This window comes from Genypterus blacodes, unplaced genomic scaffold (assembly GCF_046128005.1).
Source record: "Genypterus blacodes isolate CSIRO-AG114 ecotype Tasmania unplaced genomic scaffold, CSIRO-AGI_Gbla_v1 ptg000055l_1, whole genome shotgun sequence".
Taxonomy (NCBI): Eukaryota; Metazoa; Chordata; class Actinopteri; order Ophidiiformes; family Ophidiidae; genus Genypterus; species Genypterus blacodes.
Genome location: NW_027466867.1, coordinates 3,255,440 through 3,279,560, shown reverse-complemented (window position 1 = coordinate 3,279,560; position 24,121 = coordinate 3,255,440). Strand labels below are relative to the sequence as shown.

The 24,121-nt window shown below is 45.9% G+C and overlaps 2 protein-coding genes across 9 annotated transcripts; both read right to left on the bottom strand.

Annotated features, from left to right (window-relative positions):
• Positions 1 to 1,140: 1,140 nt before the first annotated feature.
• st6galnac (ST6 (alpha-N-acetyl-neuraminyl-2,3-beta-galactosyl-1,3)-N-acetylgalactosaminide alpha-2,6-sialyltransferase) lies at positions 1,141 to 8,247 on the bottom strand. 6 transcript variants are annotated; one of them, XM_076151605.1, is made up of 11 exons: positions 8,140 to 8,247; positions 6,931 to 7,200; positions 5,972 to 6,326; positions 5,737 to 5,902; positions 5,279 to 5,453; positions 5,021 to 5,159; positions 4,830 to 4,933; positions 4,658 to 4,741; positions 3,452 to 3,551; positions 2,729 to 3,284; positions 1,141 to 2,596 (listed from the first exon to the last, which is right to left on the bottom strand). In XM_076151605.1, the coding sequence occupies exons 2-10, from the start codon at positions 7,068 to 7,070 to the stop codon at positions 3,108 to 3,110; spliced, it is 1,440 nt and encodes a 479-aa protein (XP_076007720.1). In that variant the 5' UTR covers positions 7,071 to 7,200; positions 8,140 to 8,247; the 3' UTR covers positions 1,141 to 2,596; positions 2,729 to 3,107. The 6 variants fall into 6 exon arrangements, with proteins under 6 accessions (XP_076007720.1, XP_076007721.1, XP_076007718.1 ...); XM_076151606.1 differs by having other exon boundaries at positions 2,733 to 3,284; XM_076151603.1 differs by having other exon boundaries at positions 2,737 to 3,284.
• Positions 8,248 to 9,666: 1,419 nt separating this feature from the next.
• On the bottom strand, positions 9,667 to 24,064 carry cep131 (centrosomal protein 131). Of its 3 annotated transcripts, none has more exons than XR_012963735.1 (30): positions 23,915 to 24,064; positions 22,773 to 22,969; positions 22,271 to 22,359; positions 20,946 to 21,057; positions 20,446 to 20,573; positions 19,984 to 20,088; positions 19,694 to 19,864; positions 19,477 to 19,594; positions 19,246 to 19,362; positions 18,907 to 19,102; positions 18,729 to 18,814; positions 18,528 to 18,641; positions 18,222 to 18,414; positions 17,998 to 18,095; positions 17,725 to 17,892; positions 17,387 to 17,578; positions 17,161 to 17,298; positions 16,855 to 16,980; positions 16,657 to 16,773; positions 15,990 to 16,092; positions 15,326 to 15,527; positions 15,058 to 15,165; positions 14,813 to 14,930; positions 14,585 to 14,659; positions 13,182 to 13,324; positions 12,752 to 12,929; positions 12,419 to 12,615; positions 12,214 to 12,274; positions 11,862 to 12,128; positions 9,667 to 11,797 (listed from the first exon to the last, which is right to left on the bottom strand). XR_012963735.1 is itself a non-coding variant. In XM_076151602.1 (29 exons), exons 2-29 carry the CDS (start codon positions 22,956 to 22,958, stop codon positions 12,057 to 12,059), a joined length of 3,711 nt encoding a protein of 1,236 aa, XP_076007717.1. In that variant the 5' UTR covers positions 22,959 to 22,969; positions 23,915 to 24,064; the 3' UTR covers positions 11,807 to 12,056. The 3 variants fall into 3 exon arrangements, 1 of the variants encoding a protein (XP_076007717.1); XR_012963734.1 differs by having other exon boundaries at positions 11,866 to 12,128; XM_076151602.1 differs by lacking the exon at positions 9,667 to 11,797 and having other exon boundaries at positions 11,807 to 12,128.
• Positions 24,065 to 24,121: the final 57 nt, after the last annotated feature.

Below are 24,121 nucleotides of genomic sequence, written 5' to 3'. Positions count from 1 at the left end.
TCCCTCTTCTATTATTGTGACAGCAAAATCAAATTAGCAGCTCACAGTTTAAAGATAATCAAGTGGAATTTAAGATCAAGTAAACAAGATGAGCAAGCAGAAATATAGGAATATATCAAAAGAAAGTGCCAGGGAAAATATAAACATAATGACAACAGACAGCAAGAGTAGGATTGTGTCAAACATGAAGGAGACTTAAAGTGCACAGTCAGGAACATAAGGGCCGGTTGAATAAACAAATTGAAAGTCAGGAATAGAGAATTATTAGAAATGAAAAACCAAATATGTGAACTCACAATGAAGTCACAATGATGACGTGAGGTGTGGAGTCCTCTGAGATCAGCAGGGGCAGCATGACACAACTCATCAACCGAGGCACCCAAAAGATCTGTGACCTGTCCCCTCTGTGACTCACACAGCTATGACTCATCACATCACCAGGAAATTGATTTTATATTGACTTTAGAGGCCAATAGCAACTCATATTGTCACAGCAGAGGCCGTGACCCAGACTGATGACGTAAATGGGGATGGACGCTTAGACTACAGAGGTGAACACCGTCACATCCTGCACTGACCCAGTCTCACCACTAAGGGGCAGCGTTTAGCAGCTCATTATTTCACAGAATGCGGCGGTGGATCGCTTCTGTTTTATTATGACGCTCCATTAACCAGCACTCACATCCTTTATGTAGGTAAAAGCAACAATACCTCAATGGAAAATGTATTCAACATGAGTTTAACTCCCACTCGTGGTAGTGGTCTTCTTCCCCATGATTGTGTCGCCGACTGAAGCAGACAGAGACAAGAGAAAGGCTCAGGAAACCTCAGCAGGTGATTTGAGTTAACGAGCTGATTAGAGTGAGACACCCTGAGGATGCAGGATTCTAATTTCCTGAGAGACTTAATTTGGAGTTTTCATGAGCTGTAAGCCAGAATCATCAACATTAAAACAAATAAAGGCTTGAAACATTTCACTTTGTGTGTAATGAATCTAATATATGAGTTTACCTTTTTGAATTGAATTACTGACAAAAAAAAAAATCATCCTCCAGGACTGCAGCAGCAGTCCTGAAATAAGCCGATTTTGAATTATTCTATCAAATTTGGACTTTTAAAACTCATCCATGGACAGAGACGGCCTATTCAGATGTTTATTGTTTCCCAGTGTATCCCTGTCTTGCCAGTCTTGTCTTCCTGACTGTAAACTGTAGTACACTGTGCAAACATTTCCTACTCTGACATTTGGGCAGCCACTCAAAAAGAGCAGAGCGTGACTCATGGTGACAGTAAGAGAGCAGAGCCCGTTCTGTGCGTCCACTCCCACCCTGTTCATCCAGACTTTCCTTCACTTTTTAGGCTCCCAAAGCCAAAACCAACAGATACAAGCAATACTTCTCAGCCATGTGAGGAAAAGCTGACAACACTATCGCTCCATGTAGATTATACACAATGCACAACTCACTGCTGACTGGGGACAGATAAAGTGGAACTATCCAGAGGTCCGGAAAGTTCCTGGTGTTCTTCTGGTGCAAAGTGCATTCAGTACTGAACAGGCATTAAGGCTGTAATGCAGGTTCAAACAGAAGCTTGCTGGTATAAATTCACAGTTTACTTGTATACAGATTTAAAGGTCATACTCAGTCAGAGATTGCACGACAAAGGTCACCCCGGACCGTTTCACTGTGAACACTCGATGATCTGACACTGCACAGAATGTCAAATTTAAATTAACACAAATTCCCTGATGTGCCGTGTTGTCTTTGGTTCCTTTTGTACAAAAACACAGTCGTTATTGTTCTCCTGTGCGTCAGGCAGACAATATATACATGTCAACGGGGGAAACAAATCTGGATAAACTCTGACCGTTCATTGTGGAGTTCAGGTGTTTTGGCAAGAGAAGGCAGATTCCAGAAAAAGTGTCCTTGGAGACATCCTGATATCCAGACAGAAGAAAGGGACACTGGTGTCCTGGTTTGTGTTGCTGTGGAAACGTCCTGCATCACGTCAGATGTTTCCTGTGCAGTCCTCTGCTCCCTGGGTCACAGAGCGACTAATCCAAACTAAGCCATTACATTGGAGCCCACAGTCTTGTATTAATCAATACATCACTTTCCAAAAACATATTCTCTGTAAGGGGGATACATTTCTTATTCATACTTTCAATAATAACCATTCATAACAGCACTTTGAGTTGAACAGGTTGTCAAAAATCCCTTAAGGTCTTAAATCCCATTAGCTGTGCAATGTTCATAAAGGATTCACATGTTAACATATTTAAAACATATCACATAAAATGCATTTAAAACGAGGGAAATCATACAATGATTTCAAAATAAAATGTACAAATAAAGTTTCTAATGGATGTGGAGGCAAACCAGCCGTAGGGATTCTTCAAAACCTGGCAATCCAAAAGCCATTCTCATTCATGTGTTATTATCCAAAAAAGAATAAACACAAATGATAATTAAGTATTAATTAATTAAAGTCATTAAAACCTCTCTGCAATGTAAAGTGGCCCCTTATCACAGACAAACACACTTAAAAATGTCTTGGCATATAAAGAACAAACAATGAACACTGAATCCATGCTCTCCTCCACACACACACACACACACACACACACACACACACACACACACACACACACACACACACACACACACACACACACACACACACACACACACACACACACACACACACACACACACACACACACACACACACACACACACACACACACACACACACACACACACACACACACACACTCTGAGAATAGAACATGACCAGCAGAGCCCTGACCTGCTATTTCTAGTGGCAGCTCAACATGTAGATCAGTAACACACAGTGACAAGAAACTCTAACTCTGATTGCATGAGACGCTTTAAAGTCGGCCATTAACTGTTAAAAAAAATAAAAGATAAATATTATCTGTCCTGGACAATCAGCAGCTGTCAGTTAAATACGTCCATTGTTTTACTAAAGGAAAGGAAAACTTCTGCTACAGTTTTTGCTTCCTCAACAACAGGAAGTGTGGTGCAACACGAGGCGTGCCGCTTCCTGTCACAACAAGCTGTGTTCGCACGCCGTCTCTGATACACTCAGCTTTTCTGCCTCATGTAGAGACGAATGAGGCCGGCACTGTGCAGCCGCCGCCACAGGCTCATCTCCAGCCGCAGGTCATGATTGATGAAGAAGCCTACAGGGTGGAACTTGCTGTCGTAGTAGTGGTCAGAGTATTTACTGTAGTCCGGCGTCATGAAACCGTACGCGCTCACCTTCAGCAACACGGGAAACACAACAACCGTCAGATTAAATAGAAACGATGGAAAAAAGATTCAGAGTACAATCTTGAATGCACAACTTTGACTTAGGATGGAATATTTATCCAAAACGGTTTCAATTGTTTGGCAGCTTGCTGGATTGAGAGTGACGTCATTCTTACCTGGTCACAGGAGTGCAGGGCAGCCAATAGCATCACAGCGCCCGTAGATGGACGGTACATGTCTTGGTATTTGGTTTTCATAGCATTTGATCGAAGGAATCTGAAACATTTGTAGATCACATTAAATCATCATTGTTCTCTGTTTTTGTATTTTCCACCATTTTACCACCACTCTGTTTTTGCACGAGTTTTTGTACTTTAAATTGTACTTGACATTACGCATACAGTTATAGGATATTTTGGAGATCATTTTTTATATAGAAAGAGGGGAAAGAGGAGAGAGAGAGATAGAGAGAAAGAAGGAAGGTTGTATTATCACTACTATTGTTGTTGTTAAACTTTATATGTAGACCCTCAGGTAGAGTACAAGTAGATTGGAATTGCAATGATGTCATAGACATAGGGTAAATACAGTTTTTTCAGGATGAAAAAACAGGCTAGTACCAATCGCATCATAGGTTGTGAGAGAGAGAGAGAGAGAGAGAGAGAGAGAGAGAGAGAGAGAGCGAGAGAGAGAGAGAAAGAAGAGAGAAGAGAGAAGCAGAACAAAAACAAAGAGGACATCCCACCCAGAAACCCCACCCAACCCCGCAGACAAAAATAAAATGAAAAAATAAAAAGGAAGTGTTGGGTGTTCTGGTTATCAGTCACTGGTCGGGCATAGACTATTTTGTTATTTCATCAGTTAGTTACCCTTATAAGTTAGTTTGTTTATCCTTTTTTTTTTTTGCAATTTGTTTTTATTGAAGCAGATATTGTACATGACATTGTGTATACAGGTTAAAGGGGATTTTGGAGAGCATTTTTTATATAGAAAGAGAGGAAAGAGGAGAGAGAGAGATAGAGAGAAGGGAAGCAGGTTGTGGTATCCCTACTATTGTTGTTGAACTTTATACCTACATAGACCCTGAGGAAAAATACAAGTGGGCTGGATTTGCAATGAAGTCATAGGGTACATACTAGGGTACATATTAGATACTAAGTTCAGTAGTTTAGTGGTTACTAAGTTCTAATATGAGCACTGCTTTCTCTCTCTCTCACACACACACACACACACACACACACACACACACACACACACACACACACACACACACACACACACACACACACACACACACACACACACACACACACACACACACACACACACACACACACACACACACACACACACACGGTGAGACTGCAGTAAAAGTCACCCACCTGTTCCTGAGGTAACGGATGAAATCAGGGTGGTAGATCTTCAGCTTTTCTGCCGACACGTCTTTCCCAAAGTAGCTGGTAGGACTGCAGGTGTGACATCATATTATTATTAAAAACAATACAACATAATCCAATCTTCTCACCGCATTATTAAGAAGAACACAATCCTTACTAGATGTTGCGTTCAGGTCCTCTCTGTACAGCAGTGTGTGTGGCTGCAGCCTCCATCAGCAGATAGTCCCGGTCATGATCAGGCAAGAAGATGTACCGAGTTTCCTAATGAAGACAATCAAACATGACTTAGTAAAGGCTTTTATTTGTTATTATGTAAAGTGAGCTTAAATATTCTGGCTCATCTCTGACCTCAGACACTGGAGGTCCTTTAAAGCCAAGGCCTGCGTATCCCCTCATGGAGTTCATCAGTGTGTTGGTGGAGAAGGTGTAGTGGGTGGTCCGGGAGCCCACGTCCTGCTCAAAGCCCTTAATGATCGCCCCATTGGTCCTAAAGATCAAAAGGGAAGAAGAAGACAGTCAGACACCCTCAGGTAGAAGATCCGGCCCTTTAAGTTGAGCAAAACCTGTCGATGGCTCAGTGAACAAGGCCACAGTCGTTGTTTATACCTGAACACGTAGTCGTGCGCGTCGATCTCTCTCCCTTTTGTGGAGTTCTTCAGTATCCCACCGTTCCCGACCACAGCACAGCGGATACACTCTGATCCGGTGCTGCGACGCGTCCAATCGTCTAACATCTGCCAGTTAGCAGAGGAGTTGAGGACAGACAGAGCTTCCGTCAGCGCTGCGCACACAAAGACAAAGACACGGAGAAGGAAATCACTCAGTGTTGTGTAGAGCAACAGTTGGAGTTGTTACATAAGTGCGCTGCTTTCTGACCGGCCAGTCCTGCTCACATAATCCAATGAACACTATTGTAATGGAGCTTGGAGAGGTCAGAGTGTGAAATACCTCAGAACAATACAACCTGCATGTCACTCTCTTCTTTGGCTGAGTGGGAAAATATGTATTCCTGGGATTTGGATGAACCCGCCCTTTCACTTCTCTCTCCTGGACTGAGGACTTACTCTTGTAATCGATCCCTCCCCAGCCGTGTGCTCCGGGGTAGCGGCTCAGACGCTTGTACTGGTCCGGTGTGGCGTGTTTGGCCCACTGCAGCACCGGGACGCTCCTCAGAAAGAGACGAGAGAAGTCTGTTTGCGAGATTCGTCCTCTGATACTGTTTGAGCAGTCCTGTGAGGAAGAGATAAGACAGCCCGAGTGTTATCGTACGAATAAACACACACACACACACACACACACCAAGCAGTGTGCAGATGAGCGGGTTGGACTGACTGTCTGAGGTGGAAGATCTTCGCTGGTGTAAGAATCTCCGATGAAGGGCCGCTCTGTTATCGTGGCGACCTCTGTGGCACGCTCAGCCTGCAGGACGGGGGCTCCGACCGTGGTTCTGACATTTCCCTCCCCCCCAGATGTGGACTTGGGGCCCTGTGTTGGCGGAAGCAGCGTGTTGTTCTGCACCAGTTGCTTTTCTGTGTATGTGAGTGAGGTTGGAGTGTGTGCACGTCGATGTAGCTCCGGTTGAAAGATTAAACCGGGGGGCGTTTGGGTCCAGTGCTCACTGACGAGGCCGCCGGCCGCCTCAGAGACTGCAGACCTGCGGAAAAGCCAACAACAACATGAAGAGGTGAGCGGGGGCCTGGGCCTCAAAGGAAGCTGGACAGATCCCAGCCTTTGTTCAAAGATAGGAACAAGATGCAACGGTCTGGTGCTGCAGATTCCACGTGAGTGTGTTTGGGAGCTCTGCAAACCCAAACACGCGAGCCCCTCCCCCTATGGCCTCTTATACGGACCGTGTGGCATTTAAAGCTGGAGCAGGGCCCGTTACAACAAAAGCTTACATTTCACATATGTGTGCAAGGGACCACCTCCAGTGGAAGAACTGCGGGGGATTGTTTTCCCTTCCCTGTGTGCCTCCATTGTCTGACCACAAAGATTTGGGGCAGAGGAGGAAGAAGTACTGCTTACACTGAACCGCCCAACTCTTAATTCCCTCCACCCTCTGAGAGTTTAACCCTCTGCCACGCTGTTAGTGCCCAAACCTCTGGAGGAAACTCCCCCGACACGCCGCATACAAACATCTTACATCAGCTGGAAGAAGATTAACGTGGAAAAATATATCTAAACCCCTATTTTCTGCAAGAATCTGTTCATATCAAATCGTGACAAGCTTTAAGGTCACTTCCTGTTTGTGCGCTGACCTGCTGGGACCCTGGGTGAATCCGTGGACCACCACCCACCACGGGATCTCCAGGTTGACGGACAGGATGTAGATGCCGAGCAGAGAGCTGGCGGTGAGGATGACGAAGACCAGCTTCTTCTGTAGCCCCGTGGCTGTCATGATGAGTCCGAGCTGGGCCGGTGTGCGCTCCCTGCCCTGCACGCTGCCTGCAGGAACATCAGGAGGCGCAGGACGGAGGCTGCAGGAGGACGGGAGGAGCTGAATTCTGGCCCAAACAGGATGGAGGTTTCTGCAATCAACCAGGGGATGAAGGGGTGAGGGAGATTCTTGCAACCAATCACTCAATAACAGCTTCAATCAATCAGCAAACCCCCCTGATGAACTTGTGAGAATGTTCCAGGGTTGGTTTAGGTGCTGCAGTCAGAGTCTAAACGTGGAATGGAAGGAATGTATTTGAGTGATGAAGTGATAAACTCCATGTCTCTGATAACAACAAACCACAGAGAGCTCACACACAAGCTGGGTCCGGCTCAGTGCTGCTGTGTTGGCATCTCAAACTCAAAGATCATCACAGGCTCCAGCCCTTCGATTGGACCAGTCTACCACTACCAACTTCCATTCTAAGTTCTCTCTCTCTCTCTCTCTCTCTTTGAAAAAAGGTAAACAACAACAGTAATTATTATTATACGACATTCTTTCCTTTTCTCTCTCCCTCTCTCTCTTTTTCCTCCTCTTTCTGTATAAAAAAGCGATCTTCAAAATGTATGCGCCCTGTTCTGGCAAATGCTTGCTCCAATAAAACAAACATACAACAATTGAAAAAAGAAAAGAAAGAAAGATAGAAAAGAAAGAACGTACGTGTCTCTCAAAATACCTACTTGGGTGACATGCGACGATTTTCTGACTTTTTAATCACTTAATGTTATATAATGACGTACCATTTAAATGTATTTTTTATGATAATCTCTTAATTAGGGGAAACGATATAAATATCCATTTGTTACAAAGCGAGAGAAGCAAGCTGAGAAATTAGAAGTTTTCGGTGATACCGTTAAAGAATACCGTTAACAATGAACTCGTATGAGGACCACAATGAGTGTGAACCGCTTTAAAGAGTCAGTGTGACTCAGTGTGTGTGTATGTGTTCCGCCGTCTGTGCAACAACACGAACACTCCATTTCAAAGTGGATGTAAGAGAGAGAGAATGTTCCAGAGAAAAGTTTCTTACCGGAGTTCAGTGCCGAAACATGTCTGCGCTCCAGAGAGACTCGAGATATCACTTCCTTCACACTGACACACACTCCGACACACACTCGGGGAGGGGGAGGGCGGGGAAGGAGGGGCCACGGAGGAATGAGCAACAGCTGCTAGGGAGAGGGGGGGAGAGAGAGAGAGAGAGAGAGAGAGAGAGAGAGAGAGAGAGAGAGAGAGAGAGAGAGAGAGAGAGAGAGAGAGAGAGAGAGAGAGAGAGAGAGAGAGAGAGAGAGAGAGAGAGAGAGAGAGAGAGAGAGAGAGAGAGAGAGAGAGAGAGAGAGAGAGAGAGAGAGAGAGAGAGAGAGAGCGCTCTACCCTTAGACGAAGACAGAAGGCACACACAGTCTTGGAATTCATTGTCCCCAATTGTATCACGAAAAATTAGTATTTTAAACCACTTTCTGATAACAGCTATCATTCAAACTGACTGCAGCGTTACACTCACACACACCTGAGGGACAGACAGGCTAACCCCAGAATGTCTAGATGCACTTTGTTTTGTTTTCCCTTAAAAAAAAATCCTACTAGCCTACATTGCTGTGTGACATCATCCTGTAAATTACAATTCTGCAATTCCATTCTACTTCCTCAGGGTCTACATATGACAACAACAATAGTAGAGAGAGAGTCTCTCTCTCTCTCTCTCTCCCCATGTCCATGCTGCAGAGGTTTCCTGTGTGAAAAGAAAGGAAATAAAGTGAAAGAGGAGATGCAAGCTCAGCACAAAACAGCCAGTGTTTGACAGGAAGCAAGACGTCAGCAAGCTACACGGCGATGAAGAATAGAGGAAGGAAGGAGAAAGTGGGTCAGATGTGGGCCTGAATCCAGATGTGAGTGGTTTCACATTATGGTCTGGATCTGTCCTGTAGGTGTCGATCATGTCTTTGGCGACCAACAATACAGTAATATAAATCATAAGTTTCCAAAACAACAATGATCTTGGCTCGGACGTTGGATTCCAGTGAGAAAGGAGTGGATTAGTTTACAGAATCACAGACTTCTGGTGTGTACAAGTGACGGATAAGGAGGGAGAGGCACGAGGAAACAGATGGACAATTGTTTCTCTCTATGCAGATGAAGGAGGAACTGTCTTACAAACAATCATACGTTTTATTCTCTTTTTCACAGTTTGGAACCATCATACATACAAAAAGAATAACAACAGTGAACAATTACAGCTGGAGTGGCTTTGTACACAAACTAAAAACAAAACCTTATGTCTATAATTGAGTCCAGAGAGAGTTCTTTTCTGTCAACAAACAAATCAACTTTCTAGAAATGATTTGGAAGTAACCTTTGAAGAAAATAAACATTTAGGACTCGGTAACAGACATCCTGACTTGTTAGGATGGAGTTTCTCTTTCTTACAGTGCACTGGGGGGCATTGTGCCGTGGATCTGCACTGACATCATCCATCCCACACATACGCACACAAACACACTGCCAGCTCTTGCAGCAACGAGAGCTTCAAGGCCTCAGTCACTGTGACTCTCTCAGCACAGTGGTGTGTGTGTGTGTGTGACGCAACACTTCTGTCTTACTGACAGATGACAAACTTTGATTCTGTTTTCCATTTAACTCCTCGAGTCTCTGAACTCCAGAGCCCCAAAGTGAATGCAACAATCTTTCCAATAATAGACAAATCATGTCAGTACTAATATAAACATATGATAATAAAGAGGTGGCTGAAGTCTTTCTTTCCTCTGAGGTCATACACTAACTAACTGGTCTAAAACTAGACACACTTCACACTTGGACACCTTCGCGTCAGAAAAACCTGACAAACTGTTTTCAGACCATTTGAACCGGTCGAGTTTGGGTCGGACAGATTCACTTCTGTCTGCTAACCGTGTGTGTGTTCTCCTTACCTAACACACACCGTGTTGAATAACCTTCATATCACCAACCTTCATCTGCAGTGTTTCTGTGGCTATGGACGCACAGCGAGGTCCTGTAAGAGTGCTACAGGGGAAAATAAATACAAAACAAAGGAAAAAAAAATATAGATTGCGGGGTCGAATTTTTGGAGGAGCTTTATAAGAATTGCATCCGAGTTTGGGTCTTTCACGTCACGTTGGAGCTAAAGAAGAGCCGCTGCTTCCTGGTTTAGAGTTTCCTCAGTCTCCCCCCCAGTCTAAGTGGAGCTACGGGGCTTTCTTAAAGGAGCGTTCTCACTGAAAACCCCAGCACAAAGACGTTTGTGTCTGCCAGGGTCTCCTACATCTCCTCCTGTCTGTGAAGGGGTCAGAAATCTGAAACGTGAACGTGAAACAAGATGAGTTAAAAACAATGTTGAAGCAGAGTGCTGAGAGGTCTTGGCGGAGACTTCCCATGTGTGTGTGACTTGCAGCCCCCTTTGGTGTGTGAGTGGGATGCATTTTGTCCCAGCGCTGCCTCTGGATGTGCTGGTTTACATACATCTGGTCACATGAGTCCCCGGCCCTTCACCCCCCTCACTCCGTCCCCGGCTCTGCTCTAATCCCGTAAACATTTTCTATGCGCATTCCTTCTTCCTTCTCCAACCCCCATCCTCTTTCTTTCTTTCTCCTTCCCTTTAATAAACAGTCACTCTTAAAGCAACTTTCCCCTCTATCATCATCACAAATCTGGCTTTTTACTTCCCTTGCTTCCTTTAAGTAAACTACACTTTCCATTTTCTCTTTCTAACAAACATTCTGAACTCAATCTGGAACATTCAACTAACTCGGGCTCATTCTTCAGTTTCTCCTCGTGTTCTGGTGTAGATTTCAATCCATTTGTGTCATCTAGATGTTTAAAAGAAAGAATTTCCCGTCTGGGATCAATAAAAGTATTTCTTCTTCTTCTTCTTAAAAACAATCTGTAAATCAACTAAAGTGAATTCCTTTCAGCACTACTCCTATTTACACGAGCTTCTGATGACACAAAGTGAAGAGAAAAGTGGAGCCAAAACACAAACCAGATGTTAATTACAAGCCAGAGTTCGTCCTCGTGAACACAAACCAAATGATGGTTTTGCTCCAGGAACGTGTTGTTGTTGTTAAATCAGATTTCCACTCTGATTCTTCCACTATTCCATTCTTTGAATAATAAAAACAAAGAAAACAACGAGCCCTGCCTGTCACCGCTTTAGTAGCTGACCTCTAACCCCTGTGTCAGATTAAAGTTGGTTGAAGACACACATTACAAGCTGCTTAGAGCCGCGCCGAGGCAGAGGGGTCAAGACGTCGACGGGGCCGGATCCTGTAATTAGCCGTAGCCAGAGGGAGCGCTGGGAGAAGAGACACGACTCCACACACAAAAGGGAGGAGCGGGAGAGGCTGGGATGTTCAGCCTCAGACCTCTGGGACTGGGTGGTGCAGGGTGGGGGTGTTGATGGTTGCGAGCAGAGAAAAAGCACCCCCCCCACCCGCCTGACGCTTCTTTACGGCAGCGCAGGCCTGGGCTGGTTTACAGAAACATCTGGAAGTGTTCTCTCTGTGGGGAACACGGAGGCGTTCCTCCTGCCACAGAATGCAGAAAGGAGGGGGTCCTTGTCCTTAAAGCCGCCGCATTCCTCCTCTTCTTGGAAAGGGGGGGGGACGTGAAAGGTTGAGGCTGTAGATTTTTTATTTCTGGTTCCTGTGGGCTGTGTGGCGTTTACATACGGGACGCTTCACACACACACACACACACACACACACACACACACACACACACACACACACACACACACACACACACACACACACACACAGACGGCGGCCTGGGGAAGGAGCCCACATTTCTGGAGGGCGCAACCGTTAGTCTGTTTCACGTTGAGGTAGGACCGTCTCAACGTCCACAGGTTCCAACAATGGGGCCGCCTCTGTTCTCTCCCCGTTTGAGTGACATAAGAGGAACGGATCAGATCTGGCCTTCCTGTCCCGTCACTCACTTCTCCAGCAGCTGCCTCCTCTGCTGCTCCCACAGGGCCTCCAGGTAATCGGCCCTCTTCAGAGCAGCCTGTCACAGGAGATGGAGATGTAAATCCCAATGTCCACAAGTGTGTTTTTGTAAGCAAACTCAAGACGCCCCGCCACCGTCTTACCTCGCGCTCCTTCCGAAGACTTCTGACAGTCTCCTCCTTCTTCGATATCGCCGACTTCACACTGGCAAATTCAGGAGAGAGAGCATTTCAGTTGTGTGTCATTTCTGAGCTACTGTAGTAACACACACATGGAAGTATGAACACACAAACACAGACACAACGTATCTGACACTGAACATTCTCCAGATGATCTAGCCATCTTTACCGTTGGTGGACCTCAGCCAGCTCCTCCTCCTTCTCCCTGCTGACTCTCTCCACCTCCAGCCGTAACCTGGCTTTGGCCTCCGACGCCTCCACCTTCATCTTCCGGTTATCCTCCTCTATCGTCACCATGCGGTCGGCGAACTCCTGCCGTATCACCTCGGCCAGGCTGCGGCGCTCCTCCGACAGCTTGTCCCTCCACTGAGAGAGGGTGAGCCGGGGGACAGAGGCAGATTAGGCGGCGTGTGTACACATCGCAAACGAGATAGTGTAGCGTTACGATTCCTCTATTTGGGTTCAGGAAAAGATTGTTTCCATCTGCAACTGCGCTCCTTACCTGTGTGACCTCTTCCATCTCCTGCTCCCTCTGCCTGAGCAGGGCGTGCGTTGTGATCAGCTCTTCCTCCGTCTCGATCTGTCTCTTCCTCAGCTCCTGTTGTTTCTCCACAGCCAGTCGCTCAGATCTCTCCAGCTCATTCAGCTGTGACTCGTATTTGTCCCTCACTCTCTTCACCCTGAGAACAGCGTGGAGTACAGGAAGGAACCGGTTAACTGAATATTAACGGATTAGCTGGTTGTCTCTCATCTACATCACAGTAAATGGAAGGCCTTTTGAGTTTTAGACTAAATCATCTTGGGCATTTTGCAGCTAAAAGTGTTTAAACAGATCACATTTTATCATCAAGTCTCCATGTTTTTTGTAGTAAAGCCCTTTGAGACATTGTGTGTGATATTGGACTAAACAAATACAGTTGACTGGACTGGACCTGTTGTCGGCTGCTCTCTCGCTCTCCTCCTTAGCCTCACTGGTCACTTCCTCCAGCCTCCGGATGGCGAGTTCGATCTCTCTATCTCGTACTCGCCGCACTTCCTCTTTGAGCTCAAGCTCTCGAGTCAGTAGCCACGCTTCCTGTGGGCACACACACACACATGACTTATTTAATCACAGAGGAAGTGTACACCAGACACACGACACCAGACTGAGGGTTTTAAGTTCTGTAAGAGGGGATGGAGACACCAGGCAGCTAGAAATGTTCCATCAATGTTCAACAACGTTCAAGACTCTGTCAAGTGGGACCATCTCTGATACGTGCAGCCGTATTCTGGACCTTGGGGACCTATCTAATTTGAAAACACTGGCTACCTGGGAGACTGAGCTTGAACTCCATCTAGACATAGACTGGTGGGACGAAGTCATACGCAATCTACACACGGCTTCATCCTGTGCTCGTCTCGCTCTCATCCAGTTCAAGGTTGTACACAGGGTCCATTTCTCTAAATCCAGATTAGCCGAAATGTACACAGACGTAGATGACAGATGTAAAAGATGTCGGATGCCTCACTGTAACCTAAGCCACGTTTTTTCTCTGCCCCAGGCTCCTCGACTACTGGGCGGGTTACTTCAACACACTGTCCACCATATTGGGAATGCAAGTTCAACCCTCCCCTCATGTTGCCATCTTCGGCACTCTGTATGACCTACGCCAGTTTAACACCCCACAAAAGGAAATCACTATGTTCATCTCTTTGCTTGCTATACGCCGCCTGCTCCTGGAAATCCCTCGCCCCTCCCTCTATTTCACAATGGCTGAAAGATACAATGTATTTTCTTAAACTCGAGAAAATCAAGTACACTATGAGGGAGGGGCCACACTGATGAGTTTTATCAGAGAAGGCAACCGCTTCTCTCTTACTTCACAGATCTACAGGCGATGCCAGACCAGTGACTAAATACCAGAACAGTTCCTTTTTATTATTATTTTACATCCCAGGCGGGCCAGGACGGGGTTGTGTGACTGTGGGGTTGTGTGACTGCGGGGTTGTGTGACTGTGGGGTTGTGTGGGGTTTCCGGTTGGGATGTCCTCTCTTTGTTTTTGTTATGCTTCTCTCTTCTCTCTCTATCACAACCTATGATGCGATTTGTTCTAGCCTACATTGCTGTTGTCATCCTGTAAAAACTTTATTTACCCAATGACATCATTGCAATTCCAATCTACTTGTACTCTTCCTGAAGAAATGTTCCATTGGCCTGTGTGACTAAAGCCAACAGAAACTGAATGTTTAATGCCGAAATTTATAAACCATTCATTAAGTTTCAGTAAACTCAAAAGTGCTGCTGTTTCAAAGGAAACTGCAGGGAACAGATAAACTGGTCACATGAACACAAACCTGTTTTTTCTTGTAGGTTTCTTCCCAGGTTTCCTTTTCCATTTCCCAACGTTCTTGAAAGGCTTTCAGCTCAACCTAATCAGACACACAACAAACCAGTTAGCTGGTTATGATCCTGCTAACAGCTGAATGGATCTCTATTCACATGTAGACTGCTATCATAGACTTTGAACAGAATTTCCTGAGGAGTTATCACTGGATTCTTTTTGGATCACTTTGGTGTTCTACCTGGTGTCTCCTGTCCTGTTCCTCTCTGGCCTTGTCCAGTTCCTCTCTGAGGGCTCGACCAGCCAGAGAGCTGTTGTCCTCCAGCTGCTGCCTCAGATCCTCCATGTCGGTTCGTTGCCTGCACAGACACACAGAAGAGCGAGTTATGACCCTGATAGGCGCTTTTACACAAAATCTCATAATGTACGACACAGAGGGGTTCACTGACTACAGTATACTCTACACTCAGATAGATTTGACCTCACCTGGCAGCCAACTGGGCCAGCCTCTCTTTTTCGTCAGCCACCTCCTTGTAGAGACGCCTCTTCTGCTGCTGCAAGGTCAGCTCCTCGTTCTGGAGCTGCTTCTCATATCTGAGACAAACAGAGCCAGACACACCTTTTAATCAAATCTAAACAACAGACAGTTATTACACAGCAGCAGAGCAAATCATGAGTCAAACTCGTGTTATGTGAATGAGCCATGAGGCAGTATGAGGACTGATCATGTGACGCGTGTTGTTTCTGTGGCTACCTCTCTTTGGCCAAGTCCCTCTCTCTCTGGCACTGCTCTTCTTTCTCCCTCTCCAGCTGCTGTGTGAGCTCTTCGGCCTGGCGAACGTGGCGCTGCGCCGCCCTCTCGTTGGTCTGCAGCAGCTCGGCCTCGTGCAGGCTTTGTAGCTTCCTCAGCTCCTGCTTGTGCTTGGAGATCAGCTTCTGGATCTCCGGCTCCAGGCCTGAAGGGGAGAAGGAAAGCGTTTAGGCGCAGAGCGTAGCCAGGGTCAATATTTTTACAGCATTCCCAATAAAAAAAAATAAGAGTTTGGCCCAGTTTAAACCAGAGAGCATACAGAGCATTCTAACACATGTGATTTTCCTTATGTGGGTGAAAGAGAATACACTTCAGCCCTGACTGAGTGAGGACTGAGGAAATAGTTTGGCTCCCTCAAGGGCTGTGGCAACACCTCATGTGTTCCGTCTGACTAATGTCTGCGACTTATTCATGAAATTAGATCAGCACAGGCAGGACAGAAGTCATACATGGTAAGAAGGAGGAGAAATCAGTGTCTTCTGTGATGACTGTGAGTGAAATCTAATATTGTTGGATGGAAACAGGATTTGCAGTCTGAATTCAGTATAGATTGTGCCACGTGGATCTAGGTGGGAGTGGTTCAGGATTCTGCCTTTGCATTTTCTACCTTTAACAGTGATCTCCTTAATCTTTCTGGCCTTCCCCTCTATCCACTGCTCCCTACGGATCTTCTCTTTGGCACTCATGAGGTCTTTCAGCTTCTTCAGCTCCTGTGGGTAGAGAGAGTTCATGAGGTGAGACAGTGAAGAAAGTGTTGCTACAGTAATGAAGGATTACTGATACATTCTGAATTTATGGATTTATTTCAAGCCATGTTCGTCCCAGAATTCAGACAAATAACCTGATACAGCTAAATATGAAAATCTAACTGAAACCGGGACGAACGGCTCGCATGCTGACAGACTGAGGAGGAAAAAAACATAAAGGAAAGAAGCAGAGGTGGAGTGAGAGAGAGAGTCATGCCACGGATGACTGTGTTAGAGGGAAAATAAGTTACCTCGCACAAGGGACCCAGAATTTGCCACACCTAAAGCCAAGAAAACACAAAGATGGACAAACCAGGACAGGGAAAGAAAGAAAGAAAGCAAAGATAAAGAAAGGGAAAAACAGAGGAGAGAACATTGTTTTTAAAAAGCAACTCTGCAAGATAAAGTCACACAAGATGCAGATACACAAAGCTTTGGAAGGAATGCGGAAGCTGTTTGCAGAGGAAAACAAAAAGTGCACAAGTCGATCCTAAACATGTAAACAAGTGCAGATCTGATCTATCTCACCATCTCGTGCTGCGCTTCCATCTGGGAAATCTTCTTGCTGTATTTCTGGTGCACCTGTTTCTGTTCTTCCACCACATGTTCATAGAGCTCATTTAGAGATTTCTTTTCATTGAGCAGCTGAAGAAAGAGGATCCGCGTTAGATCACAGAGGAGAACAGAGCCCCGGCTTTGGGTGAATGAATGTTTGTATGCATCTACCTGATCGATCATGCCTAAATGTCTCTGGATGATGGATTTATATTGTTCCTTCTGGAGCTGGAAGCTTCTGCCCAGCTCGTTTTCTTTCTCCGTAACATTTCTCTGAGACAGCTCCTTCTGCTGGCCCTGATGGAGATTGAAGAAGCCAAGAAGAACGGTGAGGTCGTCCAGAATTTCATGTGCTTGTTTTCATTTTGGGCCGTAAATTATAAAGTTTGCGATGCTTTAATGTTGAGAATGCTTCTTATAATTCCTAAAAAATTAGATTTCACCAAAGTAAGTGTGTGTGTGCGTGTGTTTGCCCACCAGTGCAGTCTGTAGCATGTTGATGGTGCGTTTCTTCTCCTGCAGTTCCAGCTTTATTCTCATCATGGAGCTGGAAACCTCAGCGGCGGTGGCCAGCGCCTGATCTGCACCGGTCAGCTCTTCCTCAGACAGCACAGCCTGGGAACACATTAGATCCAGTCACACCATCAGTCAGCACAACCCAACATTATTCATCATCAATAGTTCTGAAGCCGCCGGCCTTTACCTCTCTGTGAGATCCCGACGTAACCGAGCGAGGCCTCTCCTGTTCAGACTTCTCCATCTCATCCAGGAAGCTCATGATGCTCTGCAGCTTAGCCTCAGACAGCAGTGCGCCCCCACCTGGCAATGCCGGGTTGTGGATCAGCTGGCCGTGACGCTCCAGGTTGTCCGTGGTCAGAGAGTTTGAGTCCCCGTCCTTTGATGAGAAACAAGGGAGGTGCCGGTCACAGACATGGCAACTAGGGCCGCTCTCACAATGAAGACAACAACACATACAGTACTACAGTTCTAAACTTCCAGCTGCTTTAATAACAGCTGTCTGATATTAGAATGGAGGCTGACCTCATCTATCCAAGCATATTTGTCTTTGCGGTAGCCCTTGGGTTCTGGCTCCTCCTCCAACAGCTTCAGGGTGTCCAGTAGCTCGGTGAGAGTGGTTTTAGACTGAGCCCTGCTGGACAAAGCACCCTGACGCTGGTCCTCCACACTCACTGACCTCTGCAGGATCTCCTGGATGGAGAGAAACATCACGCTCATTAAGGAACACAGGGGGTGAGGAAGACAGAAGACTCTTGTCATCCACTGAAAAACAACTGGGAGTTAGTGAATGGTTACCTGAGAACACTGGGATCCTCTTCGGTTAGAAAAAGCCGGGGAAATGGCTCTGAAGCTGGAGACTCCGTTAGAGTAAGCAGCAGCGTTCACGTTGGAGTCTGCAGAAATACAGAAAAGATAAAGTGAAATCCAGTTATATCTTAGAGAAGGCCCAAGGATAACTAAATACAGAGTAATGGTGATGTGTGTGAAGCAGAAAGAATGCAGAGCAGAGACAGACCAACCTGTGTTCTTCGCTTTGACGTCTACGGGTGACAGAGGGCAGATGTTACTTGGTGACGCTGGACTGTTGTTAGTCAGGGAGAGCTTGTGCTGCTTCTTGTTTCCCATCATGCCTGTCTGCCTCATGTTTTCCAGCTCCTTCTCCGCTGTATGCTGACCCTCTGCCGCCTGCTGGCCACGATTCTGTTGCAGCTCCTTTAGAGATGCCACCAGAGGGAGACAAAGGTCAATCAACAGATAACAGGTTACAGTTCAAATCATGCATGTCACATTTAGCATATAAACCAGCTCTATGGAAATGTGTTCACCTGGATGGCAGTGAGGCGGGCGAGACGAGCCTTCTCTTCTCGTATCTGTTTCCTGTCGTCTTTCTTCTGCTGCAGCTCAGGACTAATGTCTTCCTCTACTCTATCTTCCCACTCCTGCGAAGATATGAGACAAAGAGGGTTTATACAGCAGTAAAGTCGTTTTTTTACACAAGTGCACTTGGAAGTCACAGATTATTTTACCTGAGAGCCTCTATGATTAGACAAAGGTGGGGAAATGGCTCTGAAGCTGGAGAGTTCAAAGTCAGTCACAACATTCGCGATGGAGTCTGTGGAAAGACCAAGCAAACAAATGAGTCCACTATTTACGCGATTCTGTCATATTCTACAGGTTAAAAGTACCGCAGAGAACAACCCCGACCTGTGTTCTTAGCTTTGCCGTCGATGGGTGACAGAGAGCAGTTGTTGTTCGGCGAGGCTGGATTGTTGTTGCTGGTGGTGGAGAGCTTGTGCTGGTTCTTGCGGCTCGTCGCTTCCGTCTGCCTCGGGACGTCCGCATCCCTCTCAGGTGTGTGCTGCACCTCTGCAGGCCTGTGGGCTCGGCTCTGCTGCAGCTCCTACAAGAAGCCACCAGAGAGAGACACTGAGCAATCAACTAAAGGATATTTCTTTGTTTTGATCCGCCCTACTTCAAAAACACATGTAGCATTCTGATTGGTTTCACATATGTGTATGTAAATAGCATTTGTTGGCTTATCACCTTGATGGCAGCGAGGCGGGCCAGGCGAGCCTTCTCTTCACGAACAAGTTTTCTCTCTTCCTTCTTTTGCTGTTGCTGCTCCAGACAGCCATCTTCCTCTGCTCTCTCCTCCCACTCCTACGAGGCAAAGACACAGACGACGTTTGAGAGAGGAGCAAGAGAGTGGGACATACAGAATACAGCAAAATGAAGAAACTGAAGTGAGCGATGGAGGGAGGGAAGAGACGACACCTTCTTTCTGGTGGCGAGGAAATGTCTGAGTGTTGTCTGGTTGGTGTGTTGTCTCCTCGCCTGTCGCCTGTACCAGCGCTGAATAGTGACCGCAGCATGGTTCACCTGCTGGATAAAGCTGACAAGATGCAAGAGCATAGTACTTATGAGTATCAGAATAATTAATGGTGGCCACAGCGTAGACAGAGTATAGTATTAAAGGTTTAGAGGGCCCGACCTCTCTGCCTCCTGCTCAGTGACTTCTCTCCTCTGAAGCAGGGCAGGGCTCCCACGCTGCGCTGACACCGGAGTACTATTGTTAGACGCGGAAGAGAAGTTCTTCTGGGATTTGGTGACGGAGCCGTTCTCCAGTGACACTTCATCGTTTGCGCTGGCCTTCAGGATGTTGCTGGAAGAGGAATGGGGTTTTGGAATTAAGAACAACTCCACAAGGCCTCTAGAGAATAGGTTTGGTTCTATTAAATAAGAACATATCAAGCAAACGTATCACTTTCTGGCCATACTTACTTAAATGAGGGCTTCTGGTTGGAGCTCTTGGGTGTGAGTGGCTTTTCTGAGTAGTTGTTGTGCAGAATGGTGGTGACGGAGTTCCCCACAGCTCCTTTGTTGCTCCTTAAAAAAAATGTAAACAGTATATTTATATAGACGAGGCAAAATTGTGTGCGTCACTCTCTAAGAATTTGACTTCCATCTTCTTTCACATCACCATCCTCAAGGCATTACGGAAAGTGATACGTTCATGCCATATTCCAAGCTCCAAACAGATTTTGTTGGACAATTGTCAAGTGAAAGAAGTGAGCGAGCGAGTGAGGGAGGATTCCTGCAGGGCGGTATCAGCTGCCATGATCGGCATGAAACACGAGAAGCAGAAATCCAGGCTGCAGTAGAGCAGGTAGTCCCCTGGCTGGAGCTGAGCCGGTGCCTACTGTATTGAGACTATTGTGTTAATGTGTCAGAGCCGCTGCCCACCTGTTGTTTGCGGTGAAGGTGGCAGCCAGAGCGAAGCCAGGCTCTCTTTTCTTAAGGCTGGAGGGAGAGTCCATGCTGCCGACGCTCCGGGGGCTCGAGTGCACGGGGAAAGCTCTGGGCTGATCGTCCTTTAATGAGACACGCAATGAACAATTACAATCTGATAACACACATAGTGTCTCCATTGTTGCAGTCATTAGGCAATAGTTTCCTTATATACACATTGATAAGAGTACAGGTGCAGATCAATAAATTACTATCTGGTTTTCTTCCCCATGATTGTGTCGCCGACGGAACCAGACAGAGACAAGAGAAAGGCTCAGGAAACCTCAGCAGGTGATTTGAGTTAACGAGCTGATTAGAGTGAGACACCCTGAGGCTACAGGATTGAACTTTTTCACAATATTCTGATTCATTGAGCTGCACCTGTATATGAGAAATATTCAATCTTAATCAGAAAAATACATTTCAAAGTGTGTGTGTGATTGACATTTAAGTACCAGAATGTTCCATGTGGTTCTGTCGGGTGAGGCCTTGCTGAGGCTGGACAGTTTCTTGCGTCCATCTTGGCAGCCGTCAAAAAGAGCCAGGTACTCGCAACTCTGGTCAAGACTGAGAAACACAACACAAGCAAAAGGTTAGATGTTATAAATAAACATAATATTGCATTGTACATTCTGCCATCGAACCCAAACATCACGGGTCACCATGAAACGTGTTAATCACTGACATACATGTATGTTGTGTGTATATGACAAAGGGTTCTGATGGAAATGATTTACTGACACCTCCTTCCCTAAGCTCCTCATTTGCCGTCTGCTGGGGGACTCCTGCTATGTATTTAATGCAAATATGCGCATTCATATGTTGATCCCGATGGCCATGGTCATTTATCCTTTGCATACTCTTACACACCCTAAATACACAACGGCACACACACTGTGGAGGAACAGATATAGGATGACCCGATGTCTAGCATGGCCTCCTCTGGCATCTCTGCTGAAGCCTGCCTGTGCAGGGTGTTGCTGGTCTGGTGTAGTGTGTATAAATGTGTGTGTAAGTGTGTGTGTGTGGGGGGGGGGGGGGGGGGCGTGCAAAGCCAGCTGGTCCAATGAAAAGCAATCTGACAACGCTATTCAGCCAGCGCATTCCTCTACTTTTGGATCCACATAGGGGAGGGAGCAGGGAAGAAGGAAGCAGTGCTACCGGACCCAATGACAGTGCTAAAAGAATCAAGCGCTAGAGGGGGTGTAAAGGGGGTATTTAGATTAGTCTTTAAATTTAAAGCCCCACTGCTCTGCATCCTCGGTGGCAGTGAGGGGAGGGAGGATGGCGGCAGCTGCCAAACAATGGAATCAGAGAATGCACGCACACTTCTCCTTTCACCGGCTCCTGGTGGAGGGGGGTAACCAGACCCCCGAGGTCCCGGCCCTCCCCCTCCAAGTCCTGGGACAAAGCAAGCCCCTGCACCCACACGCAACAGCCACCCTGCTTCTCTCTACTCTTTATCATGTGGCATCCACCGCGCCACAATTCCCTTTGTCCGGACTGCAGAAGCTTGTGGGCCGGCCAGCTGTTGCTCAGTGAAGAGTCAAGTCTCCACACAACCAGCTCACAGAGATTACTCCTGCGGCCGTGCACGGTGTTACATTCTGATACACAATAATGTCAACACACACATTCTTCTGCGACATGGCCAAACATAAAACTATGTACACGTCTCATATTTTCACAGTGTATGAAAAGTAAAGGGCATTTAGGGGCATAACCTCACTCATAAACATAGCATAATGGTCTTAATGTGTGTGTGTGTGTGTTTGTGTACCTTATGTTGGCCTGCTGGTTAACCTGAGTCGTGCTGTTGGACCGCCTTAGGTTCTTGATGGAACGGGAACTGCCAAAGCTGGTATCACTCTGTGGATTGAACAGGTGTTAATTAATAACAAGGCTTTACAGCAACAATTACACACACCTATGCCAGTTTGTCATAAGCAAACTACACAACATCTTTGCATTTGAATAAGATCCACTGATTAGTCTTAAACATCAAGCAATCCTACTTAGTTTTACCTAATGTCTTGTCAAATACTTCACTTTATCAGAAACCTATTGTCTGATTCACAACATAAACAAACCAAAAACATTATTCTGGACGTACAGTGGCTTTTTTCAGTGGCTTTTCTAATTCAACTGATGGAATTTCTTGGCTTTACAGGTTGATCACGACAACTTACCTGTACAAAAAGGGATAATGCGATACTGACGGATGCAAAGTCTACTAGTTATATCTTCAAGCATTTGGTCTATACACACGGCTTGTTACTCACCAAAGTGTTGCGTTTTCCTCTGCTTTCACCGGCCACAGACACCGACACAGAGCGAGAGAAGCTTTTGCCCCGCGTTGCACCGCTGGGCCTTCTCGACACAGATATCTGGCAGCCTGCGAGGCTGAGGTCCAAGGCTTCCCCTGACACAACCGTAGGGATCGACGGGGGGCTGCGTGTCGTATGCATCCTTTGCAAGCCTGTGAAAGAGTTTACATAGATACTGCTGTAATACACAACAGGCCTTTCTCTGCCTTGGGATTCGTCCAAGGAGGTAGGAAAACATCAACAGAGGAAATAACAGTCGCTTTACCCAGGACTGGTTTGTTTACCAGGGAAACCGACAACAAATCAGCTCACTTCACTGAGCTGCAGATAACTTCATGATAGGGGAGAAGACACACAGCACAATCAACCTGAAACTGGAATGATGGCCTTTAATTCCTCGTTCTCATGGAACGAACTACAAAACTCCTTCAATCTTAAGTGTAAAATGTGATTGTATGTCATTTTAAACCTCATCTAGTGTATCTAGTTTGTTGCGAAAAACACCAGTGTTTGATCTCATTTGAATTGTTTAAGTAATTTTTTGGGGAATATTTTTGATGTTAAACTTAATCCAACCTGTTTTATAGCATTTTATTGTCATATTATTGTTGTTGTAAGTAAAAACTACTAATCACGCTAATAAACGATGATACATTGAAGTAGAATGTTGTTGCTTAGATGTTTATGTTAATATTCTGTACTGAGCACAGTTACGGCATGAATACATTCACTACAAATGTATTCATAATATAAATAACGTATATGCGTAATAAAATATTAGAGCTACGCGTTCCAATTCAGATGTTGAGGGCTGTTTTCACGGAGAGCAGACGGTGTAAACATGATGTATTGTAGCATCATTATAAGAAGACGACGTTGAGTTTAGCAACAATTCGTCCGATTAATACTTTCGCTCAGCAGGTGAAGTTACTTAATTACACTGTTTACATCGTTTGTTGTGTTTTTAAGAGCAATAAAAAGATGCTTGGGTTCCTTTTTCAGAGAAATTCCTGGCTTGTCAAGGCAGGAATTTTTGCCTTCTAACGCTAAAGCCGTAGATTCAGAAATATGAACAAATTTAACGTTAATGTACTCACATTTAAAGGTTAGTTGCCATCGTTGTTCTTCGGCCTTATTATGATTTCAGCGAGTGTCTGTATTCCGTTTACTCCGTCGACAAACACAGGTAGCGAGAATAACGCGCAACAGCTTCTCCGTGGTAACGACACATACAGGCTCCGCCCCTGCGATTAATGATTGGTTAACATTCGAGCGTCGCTTCGTGGTGTCGCATCCGATTGGCT

Bases quoted from the DNA above. Each gene is read 5' to 3' on its own strand.
- st6galnac (XM_076151605.1), bottom strand. From the start codon at position 7,070: ATGACAGCCACGGGGCTACAGAAGAAGCTGGTCTTCGTCATCCTCACC. The intron at 5,454-5,736 runs GTAAGTCCTCAG...TTGTGTGCGCAG, and splicing joins GGGAGGGATCGATTACAAGA to CGCTGACGGAAGCTCTGTCT. The intron at 4,934-5,020 runs GTCAGAGATGAG...TGTCTTCATTAG, and splicing joins AAGGACCTCCAGTGTCTGAG to GAAACTCGGTACATCTTCTT.
- cep131 (XM_076151602.1), bottom strand. From the start codon at position 22,958: ATGCATACGACACGCAGCCCCCCGTCGATCCCTACGGTTGTGTCAGGG. The intron at 22,360-22,772 runs GTGAGTAACAAG...TTCAATCCACAG, and splicing joins GAGGAAAACGCAACACTTTG to AGTGATACCAGCTTTGGCAG. The intron at 20,089-20,445 runs GTGGGCAGCGGC...ATTTTTTTTAAG, and splicing joins ACCTTCACCGCAAACAACAG to GAGCAACAAAGGAGCTGTGG.